The sequence below is a fragment of the Notamacropus eugenii genome, chromosome 5 (assembly GCF_028372415.1).
Source record: "Notamacropus eugenii isolate mMacEug1 chromosome 5, mMacEug1.pri_v2, whole genome shotgun sequence".
NCBI lineage: Eukaryota > Metazoa > Chordata > Mammalia > Diprotodontia > Macropodidae > Notamacropus > Notamacropus eugenii.
The window spans coordinates 197,763,971-197,779,685 of record NC_092876.1 but is presented as its reverse complement, the minus strand read 5'-3'; the positions used below and the strand labels follow the sequence as shown (position 1 = coordinate 197,779,685).

The 15,715-nt window shown below is 41.5% G+C and overlaps 1 protein-coding gene and 1 long non-coding RNA gene across 4 annotated transcripts in view; one reads left to right on the top strand and one right to left on the bottom strand.

The window, feature by feature from the left end:
- The window catches only part of MTUS2 (microtubule associated scaffold protein 2), a 729,368-nt gene that overhangs the window by 35,828 nt on the left and 677,825 nt on the right, over positions 1–15,715 (bottom strand). For all 3 annotated transcript variants that reach the window (XM_072611825.1, XM_072611824.1, XM_072611826.1), the window contains one exon: positions 8,051–8,156. In XM_072611825.1, coding sequence (XP_072467926.1) covers positions 8,051–8,156 — 106 coding nt within the window. The remainder of the gene's footprint in view (positions 1–8,050; positions 8,157–15,715) is intronic.
- The window catches only part of LOC140505643 (uncharacterized), a 124,794-nt gene continuing 119,746 nt past the window's right edge, over positions 10,668–15,715 (top strand). Inside the window, exon 1 of the long non-coding RNA XR_011967586.1 lies at positions 10,668–11,106. This is a non-coding gene — a long non-coding RNA (uncharacterized lncRNA). The remainder of the gene's footprint in view (positions 11,107–15,715) is intronic.

Here is a 15,715-nt window from a genome sequence, read left to right as displayed (position 1 = left end):
ATGATTTCCATACTAGTTGTGTTGTATAGGACTAACTATATTTCCCTCCATCCTATCCTGTTCCCCATTACTTCTATTTTCTTATGGTCCTTTCCCTCCCCATGAGTGTCGACCTCGTATTGCATTCTCCTCTCCATGCCCTCCCCTCTATCCTCCCCCCACCCTGCTTGTGCCCCTGTCTCCCACTCTCCTGTATTATGAGATAGGTTTTCCTATCAAAATGAGTGTGCATTTTATTCTTTCCTTTCGTGGAATGTGATGAGAGTAGACCTCATGTTTTTCTCTTGCCTCCCCTCTTTATCCCACCACTAATAAGTCTTTTGCTTGCCTCTTTTATGAGAGATAATTTGCCCCATATAACTTCTCCCTTTCTCCTCCCAATATTTCTCTCTCACTGCTTGATTTCATTTTTTTTTTAAGATATGATCCCATCCTCTTCAATTCACTCTGTGCACTCTGTCTCTATGTATGTGTGCGTGTGTGCATGTGTGTGTGTGTGTGCTCCCACCCAGTACCCAGGTACTGAAATGTTTCAAGAGTTACAAATGTTGTCTTTCCATGTAGGAATGTAAACAGTTCAACTTTAGTAAGTCCCTTATGACTTCTCTTTGCTGTTCACCTTTTCATGGTTCTCTTCATTCTTGTGTTAGAAAGTCAAATTTTCTTTCCAGCTCTGGTCTTTTCATCAGGAAAATTTGAAAGTCCTCTATTTCATTGAAAGACCATTTTTTCTCCTGAAGTATTATACTCAGTTTTGCTGGGTAGGTGATTCTTGGCTTCAGTCCTAGTTCCTTTGACTTCTGGAATATCCTATTCCATTCCCTTCTATCTCTCAATGTAGCGGGTGCCAGATCTTATGCTATCCTGATTGTATTTCCACAATACTTGAATTGTTTCTTTCTAGCTGCTTGCAATATTTTCTCTTTCACCTGGGAATTCTGAAATTTGGCCACAATGCTCCTGGGAGTTTCTCTTTTTGGATCTCTTTCATGCGGTGTTCTGCGGATTCCTTGAATATTTATTTTGCCTTCTGGTTCTAGAATCTCAGGGCAGTTTTCCTTGATAATTTCATGGAGGATGATGTCTAGGCTCTTCTTTTGATCATGGTTTTCAGGTAGTCCCAGAATTTTTACATTGTCTCTCCTGATTCTATTTTCCAGGTCAGTTGTTTTTCCAAGAAGATATTTCACATTATCTTCCATTTTTCGAATCTTCACGCTATGTTCTGTGATATCTGTCTTTCTCATAAAGTCCTTAGCGTCCATCTGTACCATTCCAGTTCTGAAAGATCTATTTTCTTCAGTGAGCTTTTGAATCTCCTTTTCCATTTGGTTAATTCTGCTTTTGAAAGCATTCTTCTCCTCATTGGCCCCTTGCACCTCCCTTGCCAACTGAGTTAGGCTAGTTCTCAGGGTGCCAATTTCTTCAAGATTTTTTTGGTTCTCCTTTAGCAGGGAGCTGATCTGCTTTTCATGCTTCTCCCTCATCCCTCTCATTTCCCTTCCCAGTCTTTCCTCCACCTCTCTAACTTGATTTTCAAAATTCCTCTTGAGCTCTTCCATGGCCCGAGCCCATTGGGTGGGCTGGGACACAGAATCCTCGATTTCTGTGTCTTTGCCTGATGGCAAGCATTGTTCTTCCCCATCAGAAAGGAAGGGAGGAAGTGTCTTTTCTCCGAGAAAATACCCTTCAATGGTTTTATTTCTTTCCCCTTTTCTTGGCATTCTCCCCAACCAGTGACCTGACCTCTGAATGTTCTCCTCACACCCACCTCGCCTCCTGGTCCTCCCAGCCAGCGTTTGGGGACTGAGATTCAAATGCTGCTTCCCGCCTTAGGGTTTTTGGCGGGGGCAGGGCTGCTATTCAGTGCGAGAATTAAGTCCAGGTGGTCAGGGGCAGGGCCGCCTCTCTGGCTCAGTTCCCTCAGGGGGTTTATGCACAGACCATCCACAATGGATCCAGGCTCCCGGCCGTTTGGGGAGCCCCTGTCTGTAGTCGCCTCTCAGCTTCTATCTCCTGGGGGGGCCCGAGCCATGGGGGCACCCTACTCCCCTCTCGACCCACCAAAGACACTCTCTCACCTATCCCCGTCAGTCACCTGTTGGTGGGGGGGCTAGTGCTGCCGCTGGAGATCCCGTCTCTGGAGCCTTCTCGGATGTGTACCTCTCGGAGCCGCGGCCGCTGCCACCGCCACCGCAGGTCCGTGGCTGGGCTCCGCGTCTGCAGCGCGACGGACCTTTTGCGAGAGGTTTGCAGGTCCCTCTGTGGGTGGGGGGACCCACGTGGCCGCTGGAGATCCCGTCCCCGTAGCCCTCTCGGATCTTTTCCTCATGGTGTCGTGGCCGCGGCAGGGCTGCCCTCTGCTCCCCGTCCCGGCGCCCAGTCCACGGCGCGAAGGACCCCCTGCGAGAGGTTTGCAGGTCTCTCCAGAACAGAGATCTCCCTCGCTCCAATATTCCGTGGTCTCTGGGTGCAGAATTCGCCCTGGGTTAGTCCCCTCTAGCCGTTCTGTGGTTTGTGGGTTCAGAGCTATGTGTATGTGCGTCTTTCTACTTCGCCATCTTGGCTCCGCCCCCCTCAAAGATTGCTTTTATTCTCTTTCATATCTTTTGAATTCAAGAATTCTTCCCTTAATTTAGACTATACCTGAAATGTAGGCTGAAATGCACCTTATCTGGTTATCCTAAATTTTTAAAATAGCATTTTAACAACAATAACAACAAAATATTTAAATATTAAAAGCCTGTTTTAAAAATTAATATTTAAAAACACATTACCTTTAAACTACCATGACAAGCAGATTGAGAGGGGGAAAACTGAAAAAGATATTTTTTCATTTTATAGAGAAATGAATATGGATATTTTCAAAATGGAAAATGAATTTTTCTATCTATAAATAAGCCTCCTCAACACTTCAATTCCATACTATTCAACTCAACATGCACCTTATATCCTTATCGTGTCCCCAGAATAGAAAGATAACAATGAAATACTTCTGGTCCTCATGGAACTGACATTTTTTCAGAGAGGAAACAATTTATATATGCTGATAAATAAATGTATACTATGCACAAAGTAAATAGAAAGTAATATTTGGGAAGGGAGGATGGTGGGAGGGATCAAGAAAAGTCTTATGCAAGTACTGGTGCCTGAGAGTAGTCTTAAAAGACATCAGGGATTCCAGGGGAAAAGTGATGAAGGGAAGCTTGCCAACTTGGGTACAATACATCTATGTAAAAGACAGGGGAGTGGAGATGAAGTGTTGCATCAGGGGAACAGTATGTAAGACAGTCTGGGCAGAATGTTGAGTATGTGAGGAGGAAGAATGGCAAATTACTCTGAAAAAATAGATTAAGGATAGATTGTTAAGGGCTTTCAATGGAAATATAATAGAAATGCTTAGGAAGAAATCCAAGAAGAACAAATGGGGGAAAAACTGGTAAGCACTTAGTCATGCTTTTACCTGATTTGATCTTAGGAAGTCTGAATATGGTCACAGATTCAAATAAAGGTGAAATGAAAAATAGACAACATAGATAAATGATTTTAATAAGAAGAAGGATGTGCCAAAGTTCCTCTGCACAGGGCTCTTTTCTTTTAAGACATAGGACAGAAAATAAAATTTTCCATCTCTTAAGGGGGCAGGTAAAATTGGATTTATCTTTACAGGGAAGTATATTTGCCATCCAATCAAGGGGATCAGTGGATAAAACATGATATCCCTCAGAGAAAGATAGAACTAGAGAAAACTACTAAAGATCCTCTGGCAACAGAAGGAAAAAAATCCATTCAACATTTGGCCCTAGCAGACAAGTATTTCAAAATGAAATCTATGGATTCCAGTCACCCTCTGATGAAATGACAATTCTAAAGATCCATTAGCAGTTTCTATGTGGGTCTGATTTTCTACCCAGACATTACTCTTGTAAAACCTAAGTGGCACCAGTAATCATGCTCATAGAAATGAGAGAAAATGGAAAGAAAAGTTCCCTGTGGCAGATTTGTGAGATGCTGAGAAAAGACTTGTATGATGACTGAGTTAGTAATTATCCAGGCCTTCTTCGTGTGTGCTTAGAGGTCTGGCACTCTTCAAAAGCCATGTACCTGGCTAGATAGGTGTAATAGACATAGGTCCCCTGAATTTAAAAAGACTGGAGCTGCAGAAATCCCATGGTATTGTCTACCCAGTTGGAATGACATCTGCAAAGTGTCTTCAGGATAGCAGTATGACCTGGGAAAGACCTTAGCTTAAAAAGGCCAAGGTCTCTCTCTGTATCCAGGGCCATCTCCAGTCATCCTGATCTATATCTTGCCACTGGACCTAGACAGTTTTGGAGGAGAGAGTGAGGCTGGTGACTTTGCACAATCCTACCTCACTTAAATCCAATCCATTTGCAAGCCATGACATTATCTTCCTGACGTCATGGTCCTCTTTGAGAACAAAGGAAAAACAATGAGTCAGTCCCTGTAGGGAGACTTCTAAAGGCCTCTGGGACCAGGACATGGTCAAATGAGAAGACAGAATGGTGAAGGAGCCAGTGGGGGGTCCGATGTTCAACTAGACTGAAACTGTGGGAAAGATTATATTGTCCTTCTCTTTGGCTTCACAACAGGGACTGTCTGTCAAATGCCATGCATAGTAGTGAGAGGAGCATCTAGAAGGAGAGAATAATCAAAAGCATGAAGTAAAGAAAAAAATGTACAAGGCACACGAATTTGAATGTAAATAAATGTGAACATTTAGCTAGATTTTTGATATAACCATTCTATATAACTACTTCTTGGCACTGAGGTATTTTCCTGTGTTTACCTGCACACACACACATGCACATGTGCGCGCGCACACACACACACACACACACACACACACACACACACACACACACACACACACTCATTCTTCTTCATTCCTCTCCAAGCTGCTCTCCTGACCCCCCGCCCAGACTTTGTCTCCAATGCCCCAGAAACCTCCCCACCCTGGCAGCTTACTGCAGCTCTACACCTCCCTCTGACTGGCTGGCTCCTCCCAGGACCTCCACTTTAAGGAGGATTCCCAGGCCACCTCTCACTTCATTCCCCTCCAGGCTGCTTTCCTGACTCTCCTCCCCCACTTTCTCCACAATGTTTGTCATTGGTCCTCTTCGAAAACAAGGAAGAAACAACAAGAACAACCATGTTCAAGCACTGGTACTTTCATCTCCTCACTCCCCCTGCCCCCACTTTAGCTCCCTTTTATGTTGTCTTCCCTATCAGGATGTATTCTCCTTGAGGGCAGAGACTCGGGCTTCTTTCTGTATTCCTGGTCATGAGCACAGTGCTGGGCACATAAGTGCTTAAGAAATGCTTGTTGACTTCTTCAGATCTAGTTATTTTTTCTGTAGCTGCATGTCTAGAATAGATCATGAGATGACTTAATGTTAACTCCAGGGATTTCACTTTTTTTAACAGTATACTTAGAGTTATACTTATTAAGATATGTAAGATAAACTCTAAAATATTTTCTATAATTGGCTAAATCATCTTTGAAAGGATTTATATGTATGTACACACACATACATGTATGCATGCATCTATAATTCTTTTCAAAGATACTTTTCTTTCAGAGAGATTGCATTTTAAGGGTATGACCTATATTTAGACCAAAATGGTAGGAAAAAATATTTCACACTTATGTGAATAAAGGTCAACAGGTGGCCAACAATTCTTTGATCATGTTCACTATGTTTTAGAAAGGTGGTCATCTCTGGTGAGAGGGAGTACTTCTCCCCAGAGAAATCACAGACTTGGGAAGTGATGCAGAGATTTTAAAAAGGAAATCTTTATTATGTAAATTGGAGGAAGTAAATTTTTGAGTGTCAGGTGTATTAATAACATGTACCCACTAAAAGCAATGGAAAAGCTATTATTTAACTAACTCATTATAATAAATCTTCCATGGTTTGTCTTGTACATTGTGATAAGAACACAATTCAAAGCACACTGTAAGAAGCAGGAAAGCCTCAGAGTTACCCTTGAACACTCTGATAATCCAGACAAGATGCAGAATATAAGGAACACTCATGGATACAAGTGGGAGACTGAGCTCTCCTAGGCAGGGCAGATTCATGGAGAAGGAAAGAGATATGCTTATGGGGGAGATGAGAGACTTGAATCTTAATGAAAGATTAAAAAAATTAAATTGAAGAGAGTTTTCCTATTTCTGGGCCACTTTCTCACATCAAACTTACTTTATATGATCAGAGATTTAGAGTCAGAAGGGATCATGTGACCATCTAGTACAATCCTTTCATTTTAAGAAACTGAGACCCGAAGAAATGAAGTGACTTGCCCAAGGTCACAGGGATGGTAAACATCAGGGATGGTATTCAAAATCACGTCCTAGATCCAACAGATAAGTCACAGGTAGGGTCCAAACGCAGTATTTTTAGAGATACTCCATGAGTGTCAGTGACAGGTCATTTAGGACTAGGATGAACGTTTTATTTTTAAACATGAACTTACAGTTACAATCAATGCTTTCTTAATTATTATTAAAAATATGCTTAAAAACCTTTAGATAATATCCAATCTTATTAGGATGGTGTCTCTAAGTCTAGCCTGAAGCTCCTCAGCTATTTAGTCAAGCATATATTATGTTTAATAAAACAACCATACTATATTTGTCATTGTTGTTATTCAGTCATTTTAGTTGTGTCTGCCTGACTCTTTGGGACCCTAATTGGGATTTTCTTGATAAAGATACTGGAGTGCTTTTACATTTTACAGAGAAGGAAACTGAGGCAAATAGGGTTAAGAGACTTGCCCAGGATCACACAGCTAGTAAGTGTCTGAGACCAGATTTGAACTTAAGATGAGTTTCCCTGACTCCAGGCCCTGAATCTACGTACTCCATCACCTAGTAGCCATATTTGGGGCCTTCTTCTGAGATATGGAGTAGTCTGTACCTGTGATATGCCACAAGATGCTTTGCTCTAGGATTCTCCACATTTGTTAGGGTATACGTCTATTGTGAGGCAGCTGAGGGGCAGGTATGTTTTCTCTGAGCATGTCTGGGCTGGTAGGAAACTTCTTCATCGATGTAATCTGTAATAACCTGTATACTTATTTACTGAGGAGTTTCTTCTTGGGACTCTTGTGACGCACCACAGGGGGAGAATAAGCTCAAGCAGAGACTCTAAGGTTGCCATTCCAAGGGAGAGGAGATAGAGGTTGGAAGTACGATTTCACTCTATAGGGAAATTCCAGCTACCAGTGCATGTTGGCACCTATCCTGAAATTTATAATCTCAGAAAGTTTCCTAGAGCCCGGAGAGGTTAAGGGACTTGTCCAAGGTCACAGAGCAAGTATGTATTAAGAGTGGGCCAAGGCTAGCTATCTTTAAATTAAGCCATATTGTTTATCTCTTTCAGGGCCATGCATTAAATCTTATGCCCCCAAGAATAGAGAAAAAGTATGGCAGAATGGGTAGAGGACCAATCTTTAAATCAGGAAGGTCTGGGTTCAAATCCTGCCTCAGACAAGGCACAAAACTAGCTCTGTGACCCTGGGGAGGTCACTTACTGTCTCATAACTTTCTAAGGTTATGAGTTGGATGTCTTGATCAGTTGAGAGTTCCCTACACAGGTAGGTCTAAACAAAAGAAAAGGCGATACTCTAACTCCTCCACCCCGCAAGCCACTCAAGAATAACTGTATAAACATAAAATGTGTAAGTTCCTTAAGGGACACAATTATTTTACCTTGGTATCTCCAGTACCTGGTAGAGTACCTTGCACATAGTAGGTACTTAATATCTCTTGTACTGAATTGAGTTAAAAGGACTTAGTGACACTTGAAAAATGCCCAGAACCCTACCCTCTTTCACTTTTGGACATGGAAGTCCCAAAGACTGCAGGGCCTATATGAGCAGATTCCTTGGTCCCCCACTTCTCTCAAAGCTGGGGATGTATAGGACACAATTGATACAAAGTCAATTGAGTCTGCAGGAGAACATGCTGGAATTGAGGGCTTTCCTTGCAAAGCCCAGGGTGAAATACTGGCCTGGTCATTACCTTGAACTTTGTGTTCATGGTCATCCTGGAGGACAGCAATGGCAACAGAATGGTTGTTTTCCATCTCTAACAAGGTAGCCTCATGGGTGGCTGAGATGTCTTCTACCTGGAAGAAAGAGCAGCAAGTAGTGTCAGAGAGGCAGAGGATGGGTTTTCACCAATGTCACAGACTCGGAGAGATAAGCAGTGGAGCCAGAGGACTCCTATCCCCCTTCCAAAACTGACAAACCATTGTGGTCTTGGACCACATGCCTAAATTTCCATGTTCTCAGTTTTCTCACTCATAAAATGAATTGGACTGGAGGGCTGCTGGAGTCCCTTCTGGAGCTACATCTGGGATCCCAGTCCAACACCCTCATTTTTACCATTTGGTCACAAAGGAAACATCAATGGTCACTGTCTGAAAGCATCATGTATGACTATGCCAACATATGGAGAATGGTGACCAGTTGTCTTCTATATCAACAAAGGACCAAACACACTGTTGGAAGAGGGACAGGACTGATGGTGCTGGTGTGGCAGTCCCAAGAGGAGGAATAAGTTCTCTCTAAACATGACTTGTTGCTACAGGGAAATCATTAGAAGAGATAGCTAGTTAGGTGGCACAGTGGTTAGAGTGCTGGATTGGAAGTCAAGAAGATTTGGGTTCAAATCTAGCCTCAGGTAACTACTGGTCAAGTGATCATGGGCATATCACTTAATATTTGTCTGCCTCAGTTTCCTCATTTATTAAAAAACTACCTACATCACAGGGCTATTTGTGGGGATCAATGACAAGAATAAATTATAAAGTGCTTTGCCAATCTTTAAGGCATTTGCAAATGGTAGATTATCATTATTGTATAACTGCCTAGTCATTTATGCTTAGATGCCAGAGATAAGCAGGGGTCTTGTGGACATATGACGGTACGTGAGCTAGCAGCAAAAAAAGGGACAGCCATCTGAGGACAATGCTATCGTTTAGGTATGTAGTTCTTTGAGAAGGTGTCATAATTCTATGAGGTGAGAAAGCATCATAATTCTATCAATGACATATGGGACCCCCAGTGCACAAAACAAGTGAAGACCTGTAAGAGCTCACATGAATTATGAGTAGAGATATGGTACAGATCATAAGATCCTGCATCTGGAGATGAAAGGGACCTCAGAAGCATTTAGTCCAATCCTCTCTTTTTGTAAACAAGAAAACTGAGGCCCAAGGGAGGCTTACTTACAGGTAGTAAGCATTAGTGGCAGTATTTGAATCCAGATCTTCTAATTCCAGGGTGGCTGTACTGTATGTGCCCCCAATAGTCACTAATCCCTTCCAAGATGTCATATGTACCTGATCTCTCTTGAGAAAATTAACCATATCACAGTCTCTTTATTTCACATATATCCTGCTGATTGAAAGGTATATTGGATAGAAGGTTACGACAGCTACTCTGAGGTCTCTTCTCAGCTTTGTTAGGCATGTTTATTGTTTTCCAACATCTAAATGCATAAGCAAGTCTGCTTCCTTACTTGTATGTGGGACACTGGAATTTTTCATGCTTTTACTTGGACTGGTCTGTTCCTCTCCATTCCCATGGCTACTATTCTCATTCTCTTTTCACTTGGGGCACAGATGGGGGCACCAAAATGACTGGTTTCCCACATTCTGTCTCTTCCCCTTCCAATCCATCCTGCAGATAATAGTTGCCAGATTATCATCCTAATTCATGGTTCTAAACACATCATTCATCCCTTGAAAATATCCTTTAAACAGCTCCCTACTCTTTTAACAAATAAAGTCCTGATTCTGGTACTACAATGCAGTGTAGTGGAAAGAATTCTGGATTGGGAATCATGATCCGAATTCAAATGCTAACCCTGCCTACCCATTTACTATCTGTAGGACCTTGTTGGAAAGCATCTTAAATCTCTTGATCTTAATTTCTTTATAAAATGTATGAATGGGACCAGATGACCCCTGAGGTCCTTTTTGATTCTAAACCTTCAAGTCTTCAATAACTAGGGTTCCAACCTACCTTTCTAGGCAAATGAACCTCTTTTGTAGACTTTATTCTCAAGACAAAGTGGATTGTTTCTGTCTTCTTTGCTTACCCCCTCCTTACTGCCTTTTGCAACATTCCCTCAACACCAAAATTTAAATATCTTATTCCTACCCATCCTTCAAGAACCAGCTCAAATGACAGCTTCCCCATGAAGCCTTCCTTGATTTCCTCCATCTCCCCAACACCACCAGCCAGAATCATTCTCCTTCCTTTCAAATTCTCAAGCAATCTGTACCTTTCTTGAATATTTAGTTTCTATTTTGTATTGTAACTACAGTAGGTATGCAGGTAAGCCCATCAATGGGCTTCTCACTTGGGCTAAACACTCCCCTCCACTCTCATTCAGGGGGTATTCCATGTGCAAGAGAGTGCAAGAAAGGATCTGCTTCTGGATATGAGGGAACATGTGTACTGTGGAGGACAGATGATGGAGAGGTCAAACCAGCAAGCTGAACACAGGACTTGGAGAGAGAGTTTTACTCATCCACACAGTCCGAAACAGGGAGTCACCTAGGAGCCAGGGCCAGAAAGAGATACTCTAACAACAGAAGAGAGACAATGGGGAGGAGCCAAAGTTCCAACCTTGGCCTTGCTACTGTCACACCAGATTCATTAGTTTCCCCCCAGGGATTATAGATCCAGTTACTGTGTCTTTGAGAGGCTCAAGAATCTTGGAGTGACAGTTAAACTGCTGTAGTGAGGTTGAATTGGCCTAATAAGGACCATCCCATGGAGCATGCTCAGAGATGGCATTCATAATTCCAGGGATGAGCGGACTCAGGGCTAAGGAGCTTTCACTTGCAGATGAAGGAGCATCCCTTTAATTAGTCACTGTGGAGATGGAATGGCTGATAACTCAATGGGTGTACACAAAAAGGAGCAAATGCTCTATCCTCCTCAGTCTCTCCATTTGTTTCTGACTGCTGGTCATGCCATGAGCTACTTCCAGAGGGAATGGAGGAAAAGGGTGGCTTGCTCTAGACTAGAGTCTAACCTCCAACCTCCAACCTCCATGCAACTGTGAGTACATGACATCTAAGGCAAATAGCTTGCCTGAACAAACCTGATTCTAGATTGGGGCTGCTTCTTTTGTTTATTTCATATTATTTTCTGATTTATACTGCGATGGCTTGGAGGTAAAATTGTGAGATCTAGAGGTATGGAGGTCTCAAGTCCCATCAGGTCCCAGCTGAAAGTTAGTCCTGGTGGTTACTGTTACAGAGGACTTGCCAGCAAGAAAGGGACTGTCCCAAACCTGAACATTTTACCACCAGACATGTACTGTTAGCGATTTGGATAGTGCCAAGATGAAGCACAACATAAAATGCCTAATCAGCAGTCCTGTAAGCTACTTTATGTTCTGATGAAGTTTAATTATCAGCCTCACAGCAGATGTAATAGGAGTTAAAAGTTGTTACTGAATCTTATGTTAAGTTTTTCTATTAATGTAAGCTGTGAGTCTTTTGTGCCTAGCTTTCTTTTCTTTTGTGTGCAGGAATAAATTACCTACCTGCTCAAACTTGATTAATATGGTACATTGGATACCTTTTTACTCCATGTTTTTTGAGAAACCCTAAATGTAAGCCACGACCTAAACTAAAGTAAATCTGTCTCAGGGGCACCAGAATTGGAGTTTAACAAGCCAAAGAAAGTGAGAAAGGGAGACCTAAACTCTCTCATTAGAAATAGGTGGCCCAGGACTGAACCCAGTCCAAACTCTACGGTTTGGTACAGAGGAAGCTGAGTACCCCAGCTGGTGAGGGCTCAGCACACCATAAATAATCCTTGGTAAAGCGACTGTTTTTCTTTCCCAGTTGGAGATAAAGTGAAGTACTATGAAAAAGAATGAAGGGGATTTCTTTGTTTAGAGAACTGGTTTCACCTTTTTCTTGAAAAGAGGAAGTGAATTCTTGAGAAAAGACTTGAGAGATACTTGAATGGAGGGAATTATGTTACATAAGTGAGAAGTCAAGAATTAGAGTGATGAACAAAGGAGACTTTGGCTCTAATGCTTCCCATAGCTTAAGTGATATAAATGATAATTTTATGTTATTGGTTAGCTAGTTAATAAATTATATGACCAGTAAGTTTTAATCATTATAAAACCTAGAAGATAGTGGCTTTGTTCAATAGAGAGATATAAGTAGGTGTTAAAATAAAAAAAAAAGAGATTTCTTCGGTTAGACACAATTACAGCAGGGGACCCTGTGCAACAAGGGACCACTCAGACCCTCCCCTTCCCTTTTTTTTGCTAGTACTGTGAGTCATATTGACTATATAAATTCTGAAGGAGAATGCAATCTCTTGGTGGGAAGGTGTTTTTTGTTTTGTTTTGTTTTGGGTTTTTTGGACCCTGTCTGGAAATGGAAGAGTTTTCCTGACAGCTAAAGGGTTCACATACAAATTCATTCTATGTGCATATGTGTGTGCTTTCAGATTAAAAAATCTGTCCTACATTTGGTGTCTTCTTACTATGATCATTTGCAAGAGAACTGAAATCCCATTTTGGCACAATAAAACAGGGCATATACTGATCTTTCCAAGATTTCCCTAGGTAGGTGCATGAGTCAGAGAGATTTTGTGAGAGACCCTCATAAATTGTTCCTGAGTCTGCTATGTCGAGGATTAGGGCTTAACTAATAAAAGGGCTGAGTTATAATTTGGCTATGTGTTTCATCTCTATTTTTTTGTTATATGCTCCTTAAGGGAAGTAACCATGCTTATGCCATCTTCTCCATATTAGATTACAAGCTTCTTAAGGTTACGAAGCATGTTCATTTCATATTATTAAAGTGTCACTGTAATCATAAGCTCTTTGAAGAAAGAGAGGGAAGGAGAATAAAGGAGAGAGAGAAAAGGGGAGAGAGAAAAAGAAGAATAAAAGGTGGGAGATAAAACAGAGAGAGAGGGAGAGAGAGAGAGACACAGAGAGAGAGAGAGAGACAGAGAGAGAGAGAGAGACAGAGAGAGAGAGAGAGAGAGAGACAGAGAGAGAGACAGAGACAGAGAGACAGAAAGAGAGAGAGAATGAGAGAATTTGTTAAGCACATACCATATGCCAGGCAGGAACCATGCTGCTCTCCATTCTAAATATCCTTAGAACCTAGCAGAGTTCCTAGTATACAGCAGACTCTTAAATGTCTGTTGAACAAATGAATGACTGAACAAATCAGACAAGGTCCCCTAATCCTGAAGCTAAATTCTCTTTTTCAGTAATGAGCACAGTATAGTGCAAACGAGAGCTGTGGGGTTAGGAAACCCAAGTTCAAATCCTAGCTCTAATACTGACTAGTCAGTGTAACCCTTGGTAAATCACAACCTCTGAGCTTCAGTTTTTTCACTAATAAAATGGAGACCATAATACTTGTGTGACTTGCTCCAAAGAGCTAATGTTAGCAAAGTACTCTGTAAAGCTGAAAGTACTATGTAAAGTTGAATTATTCTTGTTCCTCTTAACAATTCAGAAGAGCCTCTCAGTCTCAGGAACAATGCTTACCACATCATCCAGGGCTTTGCACAGACTACACAATTTCTAAGATTCCAAAACTAAGTAAGAGTTACATGTATATGTTTATGTATATGCCTATATATACAGGCATATATCTTCCTTATACATATTTTATATGAATATATTAATCAGAATATATATTCATACGCAGATATATTCATATATATATATGTGCATATACATGTATATTGAAGCAGAACAATTTCTCAGGGTACTGTAATATCTGGGGAGAATTCACCTGAATTTTCCTTTGCTTAAGTGACATGGAGCAGCTAGATGGTGCATTGGATAGAGTGCTGGGCCTGGAGTCCAAAAGACTCATCTTCTTGAGTTCAAATCTGGCCTCAGACACTTACTAGCTGTGTGACTCTGGGCAAGTCACTTACCTCTGTTTGCCTCAGTTTCCTCAACTGTAAAATGAGCTGGAGAAGGGATTGGCAAACCACTCCAGTATCATTGCCAAGAAAACCCCAAATGGGGTCACAAAGAGTGAGACATGATGGAAACGACTGGACACCAGTAAATGTGGCATTGATGAGACCCTCACCTATCCAGGCAGGAGCATCAGGAAGGAGCATTGCCATTTAAAGTCCACAGTGTTACACCAGTGCTATTTATGGTTAGCTGAGCTTCACAAACGTGGTGAGGACAGACGCCTGCAAAGATTCACTCTTGTTTACTGAGCATTCTTAATTAGGCCATATTTTCTTTGAGGCCTGAAGCTATGTGCATCTCTCTTCCTCTCTGCAGAAAGGCTGGATATAGTAGTATTTAATCATCCCAAGTCTTGTTGGAGGGCTGTTGTTTTTTTCCCCCAGGATCACCATGTCAAAGCTGCCTCAGATTAGTGCAGAAATGAATCACTAGCAGAAAACTGAAATATGTTTTTCTCCTGCTCTTTTATTGCTATCAGTTAATTCTGTAACCTCCAATGGCCCACATATTATTTGGAAGCAAATAAACCACACAGCAGAATGAGAAATCAATCAGCACTTCCCACTACAACATTCAATTTCTTTATATATTCTCATATGTATGTATGCACACACACATACATACACACACGTATACGAGAAATGTCAGGAGCAGGACAGAGGTCTGTACACATTTGTATATATATTACGTATAATATATATATACACATAAAGCTGTGAGGAAGAAGGGATGAACTGAAAAGTTAAGCTACAGAAGGAAGAAAGGAAGGAAACAACCATGTATTAAGCACCAACTACATGTCAAACACTGCGCTAAAAACTGAAGATATAATTATAAGCAAAAAGATGATTTCTTCTTTTCCATGTTAATTGTAGAATACAACCCACAAAAGCGATTTGATAAGTGGGAGTATGGTGCGGGGAACAGATGTCCCCAGTGTGGAGCCATGGTTTTCAAGTTCAGAGGGCAGGAACAGAGCTGGGAGGTGAATGAGGGCCAGCTTGGGTCCCTTTACAAATGAGAGGCCCTAGGAAGAATTCACCAATGGGAGAGCTCTATAGAGCGTTATTTCAGGTTGAGAAAGCCACAGGGATGGTCAGATGTTCCAGGGTGAGGAGGCTCCAGGCTCAGATCCAGAATGAGATAGTGACACAGCATTGTTCTGAAGAATGACTCCATATTCCCTAGGCAGCCTATATCCATTGGTTGGTAATATTTATTAAAGCTTATTTTTTATATTTATGATTTGCTGTGTGGTGTGCCTTTGATTATATGGTGCTAGAATACTATCATAAATATACTGAGTATGGTATGATGGTCTCATATATCTACAAATACTCTGAAGAATTACTATTGATGAAATGTTGATTAACTGCAATGCTGTTGGAATGTTTAACCAGAAAGTTTACTAACTGTCCACTGTCTCGGCTGAGTGTTTTTGACTGATGCTAATGGAAGTACTTGAGCTAAAACTAGAGTATAAGTCTTATCAATGTTCAGCAATTTAGAAGTTCATAGACCTTTAGGGACATTAAAGAGACACTACCCACTATGTTTCAGACAGAAGACCAGTGTGTCGGACACACTATACTGTCCTTGACTAGCTTTACTGGGCTACCCTCCCTCTTTTGGGAGCATTTCTTCACAAAGTCAGAAAATGATCACTTTCCTTTCTAAATGGGGGTG